Genomic DNA, 20,412 nt, shown 5'->3' on the forward strand with positions numbered 1-20,412 from the left:
TAATTTTGGGTTCAGATTTGTAATTTTGAAGTTTTCGCTGCATCAATTTGTGTAGATATGTATCAATTCATTTAAAAATATGTTAAAATTTGATGATTATGTAGAATCAAAGTGCATAACTTCAACGTTTAACTATATTATTATTCATTCTCGTGTTCACTGCATTCCCACATATGCTTTGAAATCCATTTAGTTTCCATGCTACATAATAAACAGTGCATTGTAGCCCAAGAGTTCCAAAACTGAAGTGAATTGGAGTTACAGAAAGGGTAGATTCTAATTACATATATATTGTGACAAAACTTAATGGATTGCTACCATCATACCCTCATAGAAGTGGAGACAGCTGAAGCAAGGATTCCTCATTGCCTTTTCATTTACATATTTTAAGGTCGAATATATAATTAATGTAGTAATGATTACCAGGAGGCTCATGTCCTGTTAACAAGGAATAACTTTAAAAGAACCAAGGATATCTGGTTAAATTTTTTTCTGTATAGTAAGAAGCAGTTACTTGCACTTTGCCATTTTTCTCAATTGGATCAGGGATTTTTGTGGAAACCTTTTACGTCATGAAGCCTCTACATTTCCTTTTTGGTCAACCATTGTAACACTTGATTACCCTTTATATCCACAGATGTGCCCCCCACCTCCTCCACCCAGTTCTCAGCATAATGCACTACCAAATACTCATGGAGATGCTGCCAGCACAGATGCCAGTCTTGCATCTCGCCATGCCCTTCCATTGCCTCCTCCTGGAGGCCCAAGTCCTGGGCCCCACCCAGTGGGCCCCGTTACCTCTGGCCCCTCGGGCCCTCCAGGGATCCTTGATCTAAGCATGCCAGACAAGAATGCTGCTACCGAAGTGTGCTATGTATGTGGAGATGAATATCGTCGGGGATCTCTCAGTGAAATCCATGCCAAGCCTACCTCCCAGCTACCTGCTGCCTCTGGGACGACTGGGTGAGTAGCCTCATTTTAGCTGTACCCTGCAACCCCCCCCATTTACTGGCCAAAGACTGTAGTGGTGCCACTCGTTAAAAAACTGAATTTTTCAGCTCTTGGGGCTGTGTTACACCAGGCACATTCTTGTGAAAATTTTCACTCCAATATCTTGAGTAATGGAAAGTGAATAATTATGACTTTGTAAGTTCCACTGATTTTTATTTAAAAAACGACTGTATTCCATGGAACTGGTCGTTTTCGAAATAAGACTCAGTGGAACTTGCAAAGTTACTACTATTCACTTTTCATCATGAAGTTCCATCAAGTTGAGCCAAAAACCATGGAATCTTGAGTAATGTTTATATGATACATAATGTTGTTGGTTTGAATTTCATTGAACTAGAGCACTTTTTGTACAATTGTGTCTAACTATTAAGATTAAGTTGTCTAACCATTCCCTTGTTTGTGCACAGGGTTGTCAATCCATTCTTTCCAAGCCTCATGCTCCATCCCCGCCCAGCTCGCTCTCGTCCCATGGACTCAAGTGGCCGGGTCCAGGCCTGCGAGGCATGCAAGCAGCACCTCCTTCGGCAGTGGCAGTCTTACCAGAGCCACGGCACGGCTCACTCAGACCGGCACTATGTACTTCGTAAGAGGCATGCCCCTGCACCGGATACCACAACTTTTGTGTGCTATACCTGTGCCCTTGAGTATCCCTCCTCGTCCCTCCGTCTACTCTACTGCTGCCCAAACCCTGAAAATGAGTCTTACTATCCGTTCATTTGCAACATCAGAGCCCCCCAAGGTGCTAGTCCCATTTCACCTCAGGGTATGGTTCAAGTGTGCTCCATCTGCTACAAATCCATACCACAAAAGCATGAAGTGTTTGGTGGAGGTGGTGTCATTGTGAATCGTGGGGATGTTCAGATACCTGGAACCCAGGGGTCCTCTGGCCCACCACCTGAACCAACATCGCGGCACTCCTCGCCTGTGGTGCCCCCAGGCCCTGCCCCAGTGAAACATTTGGAGACGTCCGAGTCCACCAGTGGCTCTGATATAAGGTTCCGTCCATATGACCTAAAGAGAGAGGCCCCTGCTAGTAACACTGGGAACAGTACTTTTCGCCGTGGGCAGTTGGGCACAGGGGAAGCACCCCCCTCCCAACAGTTTCGATCCTCCTCTCGTATGCCATCTGGAGGAAATGGCATGCCTCGGACCTCTGTGCCGCCGCAGGATGACACACAGAACTTCCACTGCTATATATGCCGTGGCTCATTCTCGAGGACTCTCATGTCGTGGTTGAGCACTTGCCCAGAGGGCATGAACAGCCATGCCATGCACTTTCCTTGCCTGCGCCACGTGGCGCGAACATCAGAAAATGCCTGCATGGATTCCCATGGGCGCGTCTTGGCCTGCTCCATCTGCTCCTCGCACTTGACCCTCCAGTGGGAGGGCTACGAGGCAGAGAGGATACCCCTTGAGAGGAGGGTTTATGACATACCGTCTCCTCTTGAGGAGGTGGGGAAGCGAGGCGATCCCGCTTACACTGCCCATCAGCCTCCCCAGCGAATACCCCCTCCATCCCCTCCAACCCACGCCTCCTCCTCCTCCCTTCAGAACACTCCCTCCACTCCCTCAGCACGACCCGGGGCACCTGAACAGTGCTCTCCTCGGGTGACCCCCTCATTGCCCTACCCACCCCCCGGCCATCACCATGCCATCGGGGTGTTGCATTCTGACCCCACTGCGCCGAGGGGGGGAGTAGGTGGTGACCAGGGTAACTCATATGATGGCCGAGATGCATCGTCTGCTTATCCACCGGCCAGCAATGCTTCATCGTCTTCGTCCATCTACTGCTTCCTCTGCGGCCTCCATTCTGATTTCAATTTTGCTCGGGTCCTATACGGCCGACCCCAGGGCAGGAATGCTCCTTTCTTTCCGTTTCTCCTGAATCATGTGTCTCCAGCGAACGCTGAGCAGTTGAAGGAAGATGGGTCGGCTCTTGTGTGTACCTTTTGCTACCACTCGATGATTGCCCAGTGGCGAGGGTATGAGGCTGCGGGTGCCAGTGGTCAGCCATCCTCCTCCAATGGTGCAAGTGCCCAAGTGCTGTGTGAGCCCCATCAGAGGGTGTACGACATGCATGATTATTGCTGCTATGTCTGTGGTATCACTACTTATCGGAAGAGGGTGAGAGCCTTGCCTGTGAAGGTGAGTATCCAAAGGAGTTAGTGGGACACATTTGCATGCATTCATGTATTTCATCCTCATCGGCTGCTCACTTGGAGTCATAATCTTCTTGTTTAATTTGTGAAGGAATAAAGGTCAATGGGGATATTTTTGGATGTATGATACTATTTGGCTATATATTTTGTGGATATAATCCCAGAAAGTTCAGGCATAGAAAGAGACTATGGTGTTAATGATGGAAAGTTTAGGTCCAAGCATGTGTGATTGCAATTTGGAAAGACATTAAGGCAAATCAAGCAAGGCTATAAGATTGCATGACATCACTGTGGAACTAGCCAGCGGTGTGGGGAAATGTGCAAGGAAGAGTTTTTAATGGATAGCACTTATGAGAAAGAAATTTGGCCAGAAGACTTTGTTAGATCATTTATTTGTATCCCATTGGCAGGCAATGGGAAAGGTAGCTGGATTTGAGAATTATAGGGCACTAAGTTCAATTTGACTTGAAGCTGTGTTAGTTGGTAGTAAGTATGATCAACTACAGAATTGAGAAGAGGGCAAATGATTACCTACTTAGTGGATGGTCAGTTTGGTTCATGAAAGGGAGATCCACTAGTGATGCCATAGCAGTCAATAATGATGTCACTGATAGAAAGAAATATGAAATGCTATTGCTGACACTTCAGCCGATACAGTTTACACATCTAGGAAGTATTTTTGATGGAGATATCAAATGAGTAGGGAGGAGAAATGGACTAAGCAAAGAAGGTTTTGCAAAGAAGTATCATATTAGTTTGAAGCTTATAAATGTGGTCAGAAAAGTTATAGCAAGTCTGTATTCCTATCCAACACCTGCCATAGTTGGTGGACCATCCTCGTTTCACAAAACCATTTCTGAGTGGAAAATATGATGACAAGCCAGGTCATTAATTGTTCCATATTCTTTTCCTTTTTATGGCTAAATGTAAGGATGGCATTGATGGGTAAAATGTTGTTAAGGTATTACTTTACTCAAGGCTGTTAAAGGTTTTTCCTTGTGGCGGTAAAGTGTGGGTCTTAACAAATAGCCTCAAAATTATCTCTTCATACAGTTTATTCTTAAACATATGGCCTTTTGGAAATCTCTTTTCTTCTGGGGTGGAATGGATTCAGTATTTCCCAATTAAAGAGGCTGATCTTGGTGGCAACAATGCTATTTTCTATGGTGGCCATATTCAGAAAGGCAAAAAAATTCTTCAAGTATCCACACATGAATGAATTTTTATAAATTTTCATGCTAAATGTTGGGATAAATGGTGAAAAGAATTTGAAAATTTATTCCTTGATCTATATACATTGAGTCAAGGCAGTTGCCATTTTAATAAAAGTAGTTCCCAGGTCTCCCATTGCTTTAAAATTGTCTTTTTGGTGATGTCGCGGACAGTAGCTCCAAATATTCACTTCCATTTGGTGGATTTTGACCAAAATGTAATCAGTTGGAAATGAAAAATAGTAACTTTGTGATTCCACTGAAAAATTTTTATTACTATTAAAACTTATGAAAAAATAATAATAAAAAAATTTTTCATTGGAACCACAAAGTTACTATTTTTCATTTCCGTTATGAATTGATTCCTTAATGTTACGCCGGAAACCATCAAAACGTTATCAGTTTGTAATCTCAATGCAGATGTTAAATTTCAATTATAATGTTTTTCAGGTGAATAATTTCTGAGTTGCCATGTTGACTTAATCAGTTGGGAAGAAGTGTAGTTAACAAAGAGCTAGCAGCAGATAGAATATTACTAATAGAAGTAAAAGCAGAACTGATGAGCTTGGTCATTACTAGTATACCTGCCACCAAGCAATCATAGGGGGGAGGAAGAAGTTGATTAGGTATTCAGTCAGAGGATATAGTAGGGTGTATTCCAGCAGGGAAACATTTGATATTGATGGAAGATTGGAATGCGATGGTAGGCAAAGAAAGAGATGGTGATGAGGCTGGGGATTTTGATTTAGGTATGAGGTATGACCGCAGGGAGAAAGCAGTTAAGGTATGCTAGTAATGGGGGTTAATCAGCACTAACACTTGGTATAGATACCACAAAAAGAGTAGGTATACATTAAAAATGGCAGTAACTGAGGAAGGTATCAGTTAGATTAAATTATAGTTTGGCACAGATTTAGGAACAGCATGATCAGTTCACAGTTTCCTGGGAGCAGATGCGGTCTCAGATCACAATTTAGTAAATATGAAGTGTAGCATCTGATTCAAAGAGATAATTCAGGAGAGGCGGGTTAGAAAAAGGACTTAAGAAGCATTAAATGGATTGACAAGGAAGGAGTATCAGCAGGCTGTAGAGAAAATGATGAGTGAGGGAAAAGGGCTCAGTATTATCGAGGAAAAATGAGACTGTATCGAAAAAGGACTATCAAAAGCTGCAAAAGAACGTATAGGAACTGTTAATCGGAAAATGACAAGAAAACCATGGATTTTGGATGAGATAATTAGAAGGATAGTTGAGAGAAGGAAATGGAAGAATCTAAATACAGAGTTAGGTAGATGGAAGTTAAAGAGTTAAATAATAATTGAGATGGTCACAAATAGAACAAAAGAAGTGTGGTGGAAGATGCAGTGCAAGGATACGAAAATTTTCTTGAGGAAGGGTGAATTGATGAGCTATACAAGAAGGTGAAAATACTATCGGGAAGTAAGAAGGGAAAATCTGTGTTAACAGTTAAAGATAAGTCAGGTAAGATGATAATTGAAACAGAGAAGATCCAAGAGAGATTGAAGGAATATATAGAAGAATTTTATGGTAAAGAACTTTTTGAATAAGCTTAGGCCTAGAAAGAGAATGTGACATAGATGAAAATAGCTTATGTCCTGGCATACTTGACGATGAGATTGAAAGGCATCAAGGGAGATGAAATCAAATAAGGCAGTAGGGGTAGTAAACTTTCCTGTGGAACTACTAAAAGGTTTAGGAAAATTTGGGAGGAAGAGTCTACATATATGGACTGATTCGTAGTCTCTATGAGGAAGGAATCTGGCCGGAAGACTTTATGAGATGAGTGTTGGTTCCTATTCCAAAAAAGATAAAGGCTATGTCATGTGAGGATTACAGAACAATGAGTTTGATTTTTCATGCAGCTTAAGTGGTTCTCAGGATCATAAACAAAAGGATAGAGAGTAGGGCAAATGATAACTTAGGTTCAGTTTGGGTTTAAGAAGGGGAGAGGTACGCGTGATGCTATTTTAGTAATGACATTATTAATCGAAAGGAATATAGAATACAATCAGGACATATTTGCCTGTTTTGTAGATTTCCAAAATGATTTTGATAGAGTGAATTGGGAAATACTACCGAATATAATGCATGAATAGAATGGTTTGAGGAGTCACTTTGTGGAAGCGAATCTTATCGGAAAAGAAAATATTTTGTTCTTCCATGTATAATAAATGTGGAAGAACAAAGTATTTTCTTTTCCAAATATACTGCAGGAAAAAGGAATAGATTGGAGGGACAGGAGGCTAATCCACTACCTTTACATGTCTAAGACTGCTCAGGTGCGAGTGGGTGACGGGGAGTCCAAATGGCCAGTGTTAGGAAGAGGTCTAAGCAGGGTTGTCCATTATCACCTGTGCTGTTCAACTTATAAGTGGAGGAAATGGTAAAGGAGGCATGGGAAGAATTGGAGATGGGAATGAGAGTGAGCGGGGAATTCAGTATGGTTAGCTGATGACCAAGCTCTAGTATATCAGTCAAGGGGTTGCAAGCATTGGTGAGTGAATTAGAAATTCAGTGTGATAGGTATGGGATGAGAATCAATATAAATAAAACAAAGGTTATGCAATTTTCCAGAAAGACAAAGGCTATGCTTAGCATTAAAATTGAAGGGCAAAAACTAGAGCTGTTAGAACAGTTTATGTATCTAGGAAGTGTTTTGCACCAACATGGTGAAAGTAGTGGGGACGTTAGGAGAAGAATTGAGTTAGGCATAGAAACTTTCACGAGGAGGAGGGAATCGATGATGTGGACATTGAGTAAGGATGTTAGGAAAAGGCTCATTAAAACTTTGATATGGGGCATTGAGTATGGCATGGGAACATTGTCATTTAAGCAGGATGATAGGCATAGATTCGGAGGCTTATAAAATTTGGGTGTGGAGAAGGTGAAATAGACAGAAAGGAAAGCAAATGAGGAAGTGCTTGGTATGGTGGGTGAGGAGAGGGGATTGTTGGGAGAACTCATATGGAGGCAGGAAAAATGGATGAAAAGCATATTGATTGGCAGTTGGATGTTTAAAACTGAAATAGGTGAAAATTTTAGGCAACCAAGGTAGGGGCAGGAATAGAATAGGGATGTTGGATGGAATGAAGTGGGGAAAGAAGTATATAGAGTTGAAGTGGGACTTGTAGCAGAGTAGGATGCTAGGTTGTGTTTTGTTATGAGTGACAAGAGAATTATTTGAAAGGTTGTGTCCGTCCAAAATCTACCTTGACTGGTAGATTACCTAGTAATAATAATGCTTGCAATGTTCCATAATGTACGCACTGAATCATGTGAAAAATGGTTGAAAAGTTTCATTTGCACTCAAACACATTGCCATTAAAATCTTGTGGTGAATTTTTTCATGAAAACAATAATATACTTTCCTCAGACTTATGAATGAAAAAAGTAGTAATGGCTGTTATGAGTACTTATTTTAAAATTCTGAGCTGTGGAGTGAGAGTATTGTAGACATTGATGCATTCTGTTTGTTTTGGAAGCCTTGTGTATAAAAATCAATCAATAAATTCACAAAACAGAGATTTTGATCATCTTACTTCATGATTGCATTTCTCTTCCAGGATTTTCCTTTCCTTCGTTATCATCGGCAACCTGACCGAAGTCTTTTGCTAGAGAATGGGGATTTTGCTGTTGTTTGCTTGGATTGTTATGAGACACTGCGCACTCAGTCTTTGGAGTATGAGCGCTGGGGACTGCCTGTGGAGAAACGCGAGTACAACTGGATCTCACAGCCACCACCCCCAGAAGATGGGCCCGATGCAGCTGTTGCCAGGTTACCATCTGGTGACAGATCTGAGAAGGTTGGTAGTAGTAGTAGTTTTGGGGGAGGCAACCGACAGCTGAGGTCATTTGTGGCATTGGGGATAGATGGAAAAGGAGGTCGAGTGGAGAGAAACCTGGTGTCAGCATTAGCCGACTCTTTAACGAAATGTGCCAAGGGGTCTGCAGTTTTACATCTCATCTGATGAATGGCTCTCTCACTTAAAGGTGTCTATGCAAAGCAAATCAAGTAGGAATTGGGATGTCATTGAAAAATATATGCCATCTCCAGTATTCGAATATATAAGTATAAAATACCATTATTGGTGCTTAATTCAAAACTAAATATCAACCATTGTTTGCTGAAAGTAACATTAAGTCTTCACTTAAATAGAGAAATATGCAGTGATCAAAGCCAGGTTTATAGAATAAATTCCAGCCATTTTCAGAGCATTTTAAAGAAGGAAGAATGGGTGAAATAGTAGTGAAATTATGAGAAGAATTGCAATGAGAACAAGGGATCATTTGTAATGCAGAAATTAATGACTGATACTAATTTTGTGGAGACAAAAAAAAAGTTTAGTTAAGATAAATATAGTGCCTATGGCACTATCAGGATCCAAAATATGTTAATTGAGGCAGAATGATGAACATGGAGACGAGGGAGAGAATGTGTTTGAGATTAGGGTTTGAAGTAGAATTGAAAAAAAGAGTTGAGAGGGCTGAGAGAAAACTAGTGATGAAATTTTAAATATAATGGAAGTAGATGGAAAATTATCTAGTGAAATTCTAAGAAGGCAGAAAAAGTAAATGAAGAAGATATTACGCTATCAATTTCATTTTTCAGTGGTGGTGCAGTGGCTAATGAACTGGCTTGCCGCCTCTGGGTGGGGGGCCAGTTGATGAGACACTGCACCATCTCGATGCCTGAGAAGGTTGGTGGTGTTTTATATTTTTTTTTTTTTTTTTTTTAAGTAATCTACCGGTTAAGGTAGGTTTTTGGACGGACACAACTACCAAACAAATATTTTATTACTCCTAACAAAACACAAAATCCATCATCCTACTCTATATCAGGTCCCTCTTCATCTCTGAGTACTTTCTTCCTCCCTTCATCCCGTTCAACATCCCTATCCTGTTCCTTCCCTTTCCTCTTTTGCCCAACATTCTACCCTCTATCACAGTCTTCAACATCCCACTGCCGGTCAATACCCCCTTCAACCACTTCTCCTGCCTCCATAGGATTTCTCCCAACAAACCCCTCTCTTCGCCCACCATACCAAGTACTTCCTCATTTGTTTTCTTCTCTGTCCATTTCACCTTCTCCATTCTTCTCCACACCCACATTTCAAAAGCCTCCAATCTACGTCTATCCTCCTGCTTCAATGACCACGTTTCCGCTCCGTACATAGCTACGCTCCATATCAAAGTTTTTACGAGTCTTTTCTTAACATCCTTACTCAAAGTCCCTGTCATCAACTCCCTCCTCCTTGTGAAAGCCTCTTTGCCTAGCGCAATTCTTCTCCTTACGTCCCTACTACTTTGACCATGTTGGTCCAAAACACTACCGAGATACGTAAACTGTTCTACCTGCTCTAGCTTTTGCCCTCCTATTTTAATGTTAAGCTTGGCCTTTTTCTTTCTAGAAAATCGCATAACCTTTGTTTTATTAATATTGATTTTCATCCCATACCTGTCGCACTGAATTTCCAATTCACTAAGCAATGCTTGCAGTCCCTTGGCTGACTGGCAAACTAAAGCTTGGTCATCAGCAAACCTAACTGATTTTACGAATTCCCCGCCCACTTTCATTCCTACCTCGAGTTCTTCCCATGCCTCTTTGATCATTTCTTCTGCGTACAGGTTGAACAGCAACGGTGATAATGGGCAACCCTGCCTTACACCCCTTCCTAACACTGCCCATCCTGACTCCCCGTTTCTCACCCTCACCTGAGCAGTCTGAGACATGTACAGGTTGCGGATAAGCCTCCTTTCCCTCCAATCTATTCCTATTTTCTGCAATATACTCATTAGTTTTTCCCAATTTACTCTATCAAACGCTTTTTCGAAATCTACGAAACAGGCAAATACCTCCTGGTTGTGTTCTATATTCCTCTCGATTAATAATCTCACTACTGCAATGGCATCACGCGTACCTCTCCCCTTCCTAAACCCAAACTGATCATCCCCTAAGTAATCATTTGCCCTACTCTCTATCCTTTTGTTTATGATCCTGAGAACAACCTTAGCTGCGTGGGATATCAAACTAATTGTCCTATAGTCCTCACATGACGTGGCCTTTACCTTTTTCGGAATAGGAACTAAAACTGATCTAACAAAGTCTTCCGGCCAGATTCCCTCCTCATAAATACTACGGATCAGCCCATATAGCCTCTTCCTCCCACATTTTCCCAAGCATTTCAAAAGTTCCACGGGAATGTTATCTACCCCCACGGCCTTATTTAGTTTCATCTCCCTTAATGCCCTTTCTATCTCATTGTCTAGTATGCCTGGACCTAAGCTATCTTCCTCTACGTCATGTTCCTTTTCAATGTCTAACTTTGTTGGTCTCAGCTCTTTACTATACAGTTCTTCTACATATTCCTTCCATCTCTCTTGGATCTTTCCTGCGTCAAATATTACCTTACCGGCCTTATCTCTAACTGCTATCGTTGATCTCCCTTTCTTACTTCCCGATAAAGATTTAACTATGCTGTAAAGCGCACCGATTTCCCCCTTCCTCTGCAGACTTTCCATATCCTCGCACTGCGTCTTCCACCATGCTTCCTTTGCTTTATTTGTTGCCCGCCTCAATTTATTGTTCAATTCTTTGTACTTCATTTTGCCTAATTCTGTATTTATATTCTTCCATTTTCGCCGCTCATCCATTTTTGTAATCATCTCATCCGTGATCCATGGTTTACGAGTCCTTTTAGCGTTAACGGTTCCAATAGTGTCTTTTGCCGCTTTAGACAACCCTTTTTTGATACATTCCCATTTTTCTTCAATAGTACTTAGCTCTTTACCGTCCTCCATGATTTTCTCTACCGCCTGTTTGTATTCCTTTCTTTTCAACCCATTTAATGCTTCTACATTCCATTTTCTAACTCGCCGCCCCTGCCTTATCTTTTTAAAACGTACGCTACATTTCATAACAACTAAATTGTGGTCTGAGTCCGCATCCGCTCCCGGGAAGCTGTGGGAATTTATCACACTGTTCCTAAACCTGTGTCTAACCAGGATATAATCTAGCTGATATCTTCCCGAGTCACCTGGCATTTTCCATGTATACCTGCGTCTTTTGTGGTGTCTGAACCAAGTGTTGGTGATAACTAAGCCCTGTCTCCTGCAGAACTCAACTGCTTTCTCCCCGCGGTCATTCCTCGTGCCTAAACCGTAGTCCCCCACCTCATCACCATCTCTTCCTTCGCCTACCGTCGCATTCCAATCCCCCATCACTATCAAATGTTTCCCTGCAGGAACAAATGCAATCATGTCCTCTAACTGATCGTATATCCTATCGACCTCTTCTTCCTTATGGTTGCTCGGTGGCATGTATACCTGGATAATAACTAAGTTCGTCGGTTCTGCTTTTATCTCCACTAGTAGTATTCTATCCGTTACCTGCTCTATGTTGACTACGCTTCTTCCTACCTCTTCATTTAATACTATGGCAACCCCTCGTTGGCTCTCGTCCCCACCGCTGTATATTATTCTATACTTATCACTCCAGTAATCCCCGCTATCTTTCCATCTCACCTCGCATAGACCTAAAATATCTATATTTCCCCTTTCCATCTCTCGCTTAACATTCTCCAATTTCCCCGTCCTCATCATTGTCCTAACATTCCACGTTCCTATTCTAACTAATTTGGTCTTCTTCTCCTGCGTCTTCTGTCCTGCTGCTGCTGGTTTTCCCTTGCAAGGGTTTCGTGGGATGACGACCGCGGAAGCCTTGCCTCCCCCGCTGCCGGGCACGACACACGGCCGATTGGGCCGAGCCCCGTGGTTGCCAGGACTCAAAATATCTCTATTGTCCATCATATTTTTCTAGGGAATGATAATTGAGGTGGTTTCCCGTTGCCTTCCTCAATAGTGTTTTTAACGTGACACCATCACTTACTGGCCGCCCCACTGGGGTCAGACGCCATTGCAGCCGCCTCACTGAGGAACAGACGCTGCGTGGACTACCTTTCGTCTGGCTCCTAACCTTCGACCTATCTGGCATGGGTGACCCTACCAGGAGCAATTTTTATTACTCCCGCCAGTACAGCTCTAGGGGTCATCGGAACGCACAAGCCCTTCCACCACGTCAAGGTTGTAGTCCGGGGAGGGGTGTTTTATATATATTATAATATTTACTCCAGAAAAACAATGTAGCATATTCTTTCTGTTCCGTGGAAAAAGCCAATTTAAAGCTTCAATTTCTAAACTTTAATGTTCTAAGGTGCCTTAGGTTCTTAGCATGTCAAGGAAAACAAAAAATGAAATTGATAGCTTGATAGTGCAATATCTTTTTCCTTTACTCTATCTGCCCAATTTTTTATTCAACTGTAAACAGTTGCAAACACAGGTGCATATCTGCTAAAAACTTCATTCATCCAGGTTGCCTTTGATCTCTGCTAGTTTTTATTTCTTTTGAATAGAATTGTTTAATCACTGCATGAAATTATTTTTTTCAATTTTCTTAAATGACCAAAAGTTCATTGTTTTAATCGACTAAGAAAATAAAATCACTTGATGGGTATAGCTGAAGCTTAAACAGCAGTCTAGTGAGAGGTGAGGCTTAATGAAAGAAAATCTTTTCTGATACTACAAGCACCATCTCCTGGATTTTCTGAGGAATAATTGAAGGACTCATATATGACATAAGAATCTCTTTCTTACTACGTCTCTTCAGTATACATAGTTATTCCCAAGTACAGTCCTCTCAATAGAAGCATATTCTAATTCTCTTTTAACAAAGTAATAAAATAGTTTTTAAGGAAATTCCCTTTTTGAAATATTTGGAATATATTTATACTAAATCTAACTTTTATAAAGATGATATGGTTCTGTACGTAGAAAGAGGTCATCATTGGATGAAATGTTATTCTTAAATCTTTTATTCTTGTACAAGTGTTACCTTGTAATATTCCATTTTGTATTAACATTTTATTTTAATACAAAATGGAATATTTAAAAAAACAGTTTTTCATGTTTATAAATCTTTCCCAATTGAAAGAAAGTATATTTTTGAGCTGAAAGTGGAGAAATACAGGGGTGTCCATTGTCACCTGTGCTGTTTAGCGTCGTTGTGTAGGAAATGGTTAAAGAGGTATGGATTGAACTGGAGGTATGTCAGTGGAGAACTTATAAAATCAGTTAGGCTTGTGGATAATCAAGCTTTTGTTACCAAGTCTGTCAAGGGGTTGCAAGCATTGCTGAACACATTAGATAATCAGTATGATATGTGTGGGATGAAGATCAATGTAAGCAAAACAAAGATATTTAGGTTTTTGAGAAACAAGAAGTTTAAAATTGAAGCAGTATTTCGGAAAATACAAGTGCGGGGCAGGTGTAACAGTGTACTTATATTGCATATTGGTGAAGTGTATTGTACCAAGACGGCCAAAGTAGTAGGAACGTAAGGAAAAGAATTTTGTTAGGCTTTTTCCCTTATGCTTTCACCAGAAGGAGGCAATTTATGGCAGGGACGTTGAGTAAGGATGTTAAGAAAAAATTTGTTAAAACTTTGATATGGAGGGTGGTAATGTACAGTACAGAAACATGGTCATTGAAGCAGGATAGTAGGCATAGATTGGAGAGGCTTTTAAAATGTGGGAATGGAGAAGGTGAAGTGGACTGAATGGAAAGCAAATGTGGAAGTGCTAGGTATGGTGGGTGAGGAGAGGGGATTGTTGAGAGTAATCTTAAGGAGGCAGGAAAAATGGATGAAAAGCATGAATTGTTGGACCTGGGATGTTGAAGAATATGATAGAGGGGAGAATGTTGGACAAAGGAGGAAGGGGCAGGAATAGGATAGGGACAGTGGGTAGAATGAAAGGAGGGAAGAAGAATTGGAATTATAAAGGGGCTTATCGTAGTGTCTGAGTTTAGGTTGTGTTTTGTTAGGAAATGCAAGAAGTATATTTATGCTTAGTCTGCATCCATCCAAAACCTACATAAAACGGTAGACTGCCATTAATAATAATTAGCTAAGTTTATTATGTTATCAGTCATCATTTCATTTTACAAATGATATCTTTGTAATAAAAATAGCTTAAATAAATCCTTACTTGAATAAGTAATAAATCTACTCCTTAAAATATACCCATTTCTTTCAGTGAATACGTAGTTTTATATAATATTTTCGTTAATTGTTTTCAATGTAGACCTGAAGGTATTCTAATAGCAATCATCCCTTGGCATCACTTCCTGAAGATTCAGAATTGTAGTAGTTTTCTCATTTGTTGTCTTGTGGTTTCATGTGCAATTTTCATAGTTCTATGGACATTGGTTATCTAGTTTTATCCATTATTGGAATTTGAATTGGAACTTTTCATTCATGCGTTTTTACTTCCCTCATTCATTTTATTACATTAATTAGGTCTGTGGTGGTACCATGCCAATACGAAAAAACTCTTCCTCCAAAAGTGAAGCCCATAGGAAAAGCTCTCTGACGAAGACACATTCATACGCGGAGAGGGAACGGATGTCAGGTGCTTCCAGGTCATCTGCAGATCATGGTAAGTGTTGCATTTCTTCTTACAACTAATCATTGATCCTGATCATGAATTAATAAATCATTTTTATTGAATCAGGTGGTTGAACAGATCTCTGACAAATCTATTTTTTATTTATGTTTTTATTTGATTAGCTTGGAAGGAAATTTCTTCCCTACAGATATTTTCTGGTTCCAATAAGCAAATAAGCAAATGATGAATGCAATTAGGTTTTGTGCCTGAATAAATGACTCTGTTAAGCCTAATTAATATCACGTGTCATGTACAGACGTGCTTATATCTTAGTCTTGACTCAACTTGAGAGAGTTTTCATGATGTTTTCTCATTCCCTGAGGAGTTTCCTCTGCTCTCATTGTTTTTTCCTTTACATGCCTAAGGACTGCCTGGTATATTAATAGCTGATGTATGAAGGTATCAGACAGCAATAAAAATCCTTCATTTTGATAATGCCCAAATTCGAGACATTGTTTAAAGCTATTGGCATTTGAAACGGAAATCTTCCACTGATATTGTTGATGTTTTCCCTGATCGAATTCCATATGATAATCCCCATGGTTGTTCAGGTGCTCTACTCCATAAAAATATAGTTTTTAAATGAGAAATGGTTGACCCTTTTGAATTGAAAGTGATGAATGCAGAAGGGCTGTTCCATTTTGAAAACTAATCTGAGACTTTCAGATATTTGTTTAATGTTAGCCTTATTTTTTTAGCTATTGTTAATTTTTGCCAAAATTTTTGAAGAGGTGTATCACCAGACGTTAGGCGTAGTCCGTTTTGATTTGGGGACATATACTGTTACACAGTGCTGAGTAGGGCTGTGTAAATATTTGTTATTTTTGATTTCAAAGTGAATTAGTCTCAGTTGAAGCCAATTGAATCACAACCCATGAGATGTGCTGTAAGATGTTCTTGTATTTCAATGGTCAATGGCAGGTTAACCTTGATTATAATTGCATTTAATGTTTGTGCATAATATCAAAGCTGAAGAGTTTGGCAAATGATTACAAAAGTTTTCAAGGGAATTTTTTGTAGTACCTTAAGCAGAGTCACATTAAAATATCGTTTATCTAAATCCAGTGGAGTGAATTCCACTCCAGTGGTGGATAGAATATGTTTAAAATGTGTTGTAAAATCATTAGTGTTAATTGTAGGTAATGGATTGGTATCAAAATATACCATGGCCATAGTTACCCCATCTTGTACGAGTTGCATCTAGTTAGAATCTAATTGCCATCATCAATTTTAAAAGGTACTGAAATGTAGCTGGACCAATGCCCTTCTGTCTGTTGGTATTCTTTTCATTTTCTTGGGGAGATGGAAATCTATTTTTTCCGTGGCTCTCCCTTTATAGGAATTTTTTGTTGCCATTTTATAGATGCCTTGATGCCCATCCTAAAAAAATCCAAGAGTATGTCCGGAAAGTTTAATTTCACATGCTGCTAAGATTTTGCTTAGGATCACCTGGAAAAGGATGGGGAAGAGAGTAAATGATTCCTTAGGGGAAGGTCAGTTTGGGAATGGGAAGGAGGTGAGTATGCATCATGCCATAGCAATACGTGATGAGGTGACCAGCCGAAAAGAAGGTAGTTAATGGTCAAAATGTGTCCTTACTGCTTCTGCTGCCAAGTCCTCATTGCACTCATTCCATAATGAGTAACTTTCTCGACCCCAATCTCCTGCCGACTCTCGTGATACCCAAGCGTAAAGAACAACCAATCACACATCGTGACCTGGGGATGAATGCCTTCCGCCACCAATCCAGCCGACGAGGCTCCTCAGGCTGTGCTCTGAATTAATGTGTGCATCTACCATTTTGGTAGATTCCATATATATTCACGAGCTCGCACTCGCAGAGGATAGATATAGTTTTAAGGATTGCATGATTTGGGAAGGTATCCCGGCCCTGCAGCAGTGCATCTACAGGCGGAGATGGATTCCTTATTTGAGGAGTTATTTTGTTACCAGAGCCTCATCTGTGATAGCAGAATGAATCACTTGTAACTGAGGTTGGCATTTGTTTGGAAGAGTCTGTAATTGCTGCATCCCAATCTGATTCTAAATCTAGAAAATTCACGAAGCATTTGTGAACACACGGATGCCTACATTGTGGATCCATGGAAGATCTCTCTCGTGATTCAGTCATACCACTTAGTTGCACTCTCAAAGTATGTAAGTGAAATTTCTATCGTTAATGAATTGAACATGTTTGTCATTAACCATCCAATTAAAATTTTAGTTGTGTAATTAAAATAACATACATTGTGTAATATTAAGGATTTTGGTCATTCCAAAAGCCATGAATGGCTTTTCCGAGAATGTTTTTCTATCACAGGTTGTCAGAAATACATTTCTGATTAAAATTTTACCACAATGGGAAATAATTTTCAGATTAGATTGGTGCATTATTCAAAAATCGAGAATAGTTTATGATAATCAATTCATCATGTGATTTGTTGGGAATCTTTGACATGCTTTGACAAGTGATCCTGCATGTCACAGCACTCCACACCAGCCCAAGGGAATAAATCTGCATTTCACGAGTTCGAGACAGAAAGAGTGTGGGATGTGCATATTAGCATCTTGATGTCCAAACGTGGCTTCCTAGCCTCCTATCATCCCAGCTGATCCCTTCCCTGCCTCTTCTCCTAAGAGACAAGGTCCCATGGGGCCTTGGGTGGGTTGATTGAACTAAAAACTCTATATGAGGAACTATATGAACCCAATATACTTTAGCATGTGTTTTCAGTTAGATTAGAAGTTTCATTTTTCCCTGTCTGGAATAGCTTGGAAGATATATACAATGATTCACTGTACATATATTGACCGAGAGAGAAATATAGGATTCGATTTAATTGGTAATATGATGATTGAAATGAATAATATGGGCAAGAATATGCAGAATACATTGTCATTGCCCTCTTTCCATTTATATCTGCCCAAATGTTCTCCTGAGGAACATTATCGACTGCAATAAATAAAAAATGAGAAAATTCTAGCATAGGATTTTTATTTTTATCTCGGGGGTAAATTATTAAGGTCTTACTTACTCTCAAAAATAAAATCAGAGTCATAGGGATTTTCAAGCGTGGAGACATAGCTCCCCAGAAGAGGGGTCACCCTTTTTCGCGCCTTGATCAGTGACATATATATCTATAGGTCTATCGCCTGTCTGCAACAATGTCCGATGGTGTTCACCCTGTCATTTTTAGTCCAAAGCTGCCCCAAAGTTCTTGGTACTGTCGCTTGGGTATGTGATTTTGTTGTGATACTTTTCCAGGTGTCCTCTTGCTTGTATGCAATTTTTCGGTCAATACCTTACAAACAAAATGATTAGAAGAAAACCGAAACCTGTCTTTGGTTTCCACATTTCTGTATCGCCTTTATTATTTTCTGATTCCTTATTCTTCTTCGAAATTGGTTTTAATCAGAAGCATTTGCTCCTCAATGCTACTATTTGCAAACATCTTGGAATTAATTAATTTTTATTTACTTTGTATTATTATTGGAAATATCTCTGTTGCTATGTTTAATATTTGTAATATTTCTGTTTTGACGTCATCGATAATGAGAATTGTCGTACTTACGCTTTTTCCTCGTTAAATTTGATTTTTGCTAATCACCAGTTTGATTTCTTTTATAATGCCCATTCTGTTGGTAGCCTCTGTGTTAAGTTAGCGATTGGACAAGGAGGGCCTTAGAGCCGTAGCTCCTTTGTATAGCATAAGTACAACTCCAGGAAAAGGGATAGTGGACCCTTTTTCCTGGATTCCAGTTCCCCTAGCTTTTATTCATTCATTTGATCGGCAGTTTCTCGACATGTCTCCGAGGCGTGAATGTTTCCTCGCGACGGGAGGGACGATGACCTCTTTGGAGAATAAACGTTTGGATCTGTTTAAATTCCTTTAACTTTAGGCTATGATGAATGACTCATTTAAGTTTGCTATTTTAATATCGGCGGCTCCACCTGAAGTTACTTGCCATCGGCTGGGCTGGTTTTCGACGCAATACGTTTGGTGTTGGGTCACTAAAGGCGATTGTTAATTTCCGGCTCTAGAAGCTGGTCCTTGAAAGTATCCTAGCTGGGCGGAAGCGCCCTCCAGGACACCCTCCCCCCATCCCGCTTGGCGAACTCCTCACTCAGCCCTCGCTCTCCCTGCCTGCGACATTCACATTCCGACCCACACACACATCCAATTTGATTCTCACGTCTTTATTAGCCAACTTCATCATTGCTACCTCGTGAAAAAAATACCCACCACCCATACCCACCCAAATACCCATGGAACAAAATGTTTCCTCCTGTTTGAATTATTAATAGGTCTCAGAACTCTTGGCCTTTTAGTTTTTTTTATGTACGTTCGTCGTCGAAGAGTGACCAGTTTCCGACTCTCAGTCTCTCTTGAGGGGAAACGATTTTCACGAAAAAAAATCCTTTGGAATGGCTTAGTCGGTTAGATTGTGAGTGTGGCGACTCGATGGTGTCCCCGTCGGAAATCGAGTAAATGTCGGCAGGGGATACGACTGGTGTTCCAAATTCCGAATTGAGTTCTCATCGTCTGGTAGTTTTCAGGTTTCAAGTGGTTTTAAAGCTTTTCCATTCCGAAAGTAGGGCTATTTTATATGAAACCCTTATTCGCAAATCGTTTACGGACCATTCGGATAAAATATTATGGAGGAAAATGTCGAATTAAAATAAAAGGTGGGTATCCGCGGATTAAATACGTTGGACTTGAGTCTTTGTATCCGTGCGGGGACCCGTCGCCCGTCATCAGGTCCGAGTCTCTAGGGGTGCGAAATCTAGTATAGCATCCGCGGTTTCGATGGTGCCCAATTAATCGCCAGATTTTTTCTGCCAAGTTAGAGCCCCGGTCGCCTTTTGTCCTCCTCTCATCTCTCGTTGCCGCGGCACCCAAAAGGTGGTTTATCTGCGGCGGCGGAGGAGAGGCCACACCACGCAGCGATAATTGGCGGCGATGAAAGGTGATCGGGGCAGATTTCAACCCCTCCCCCTTTCCCCCCAAAGCGAGATGCTTTCTCGGCGCACGCGATTACCCTTACTTCGTTTCGCACGCCCGTGTTCCCCTTCCCTCTAAACCTCTCCACCACCGGACGGGAGGAAGTCTCACGCGCGCACGCTCCCTCGCGGCCCGCGCAGCCCCCACCCCCCCACCCACCGCCACGCACCTCCCCACAGACACTCCCGTCGCTTCTCCTCCTTCCTCTGCGCCCGCCTCCTGACCCACCCCCCTCTCGCGGAGATTACCACGCTCCAGTTCGCCCCCGCGCACACCCAGATCGAAATGCTTTCATAATAGCGAAGAGGCCAGACTTAACTCACGACCTACCCCCCCCCCTCCCCATCCTTTACTCACTCTTCACTCTTAACCTCGCCTCCTCATCACAAAGCCATGGTCCACGCGATGCCCGCGTTGTGTTCGCCCCCACTGCCAAAATCTGTTTATCATTAGGACCATTTCCCTAGGGAAATTTGTATCGATACATCCGGATGCGTCTGCAAACAT

At 41.1% G+C, this 20,412-nt stretch overlaps 1 protein-coding gene across 1 annotated transcript in view; it reads left to right on the forward strand.

The window, feature by feature from the left end:
• Positions 1-20,412, forward strand: part of px (MAP7 domain-containg protein plexus) — a gene marked incomplete at its 3' end in the record, with an annotated part of 315,612 nt that overhangs the window by 14,519 nt on the left and 280,681 nt on the right. The window contains exons 4-7 of the mRNA XM_071591720.1: positions 638-963; positions 1,419-3,156; positions 7,967-8,206; positions 14,755-14,893. Coding sequence (XP_071447821.1) covers positions 638-963; positions 1,419-3,156; positions 7,967-8,206; positions 14,755-14,893 — 2,443 coding nt within the window. The remainder of the gene's footprint in view (positions 1-637; positions 964-1,418; positions 3,157-7,966; positions 8,207-14,754; positions 14,894-20,412) is intronic.

The sequence above is a fragment of the Hetaerina americana genome, unplaced genomic scaffold, assembly GCF_022747635.1.
Source record: "Hetaerina americana unplaced genomic scaffold, ioHetAmer1.1.p SCAF_5, whole genome shotgun sequence".
NCBI lineage: Eukaryota > Metazoa > Arthropoda > Insecta > Odonata > Calopterygidae > Hetaerina > Hetaerina americana.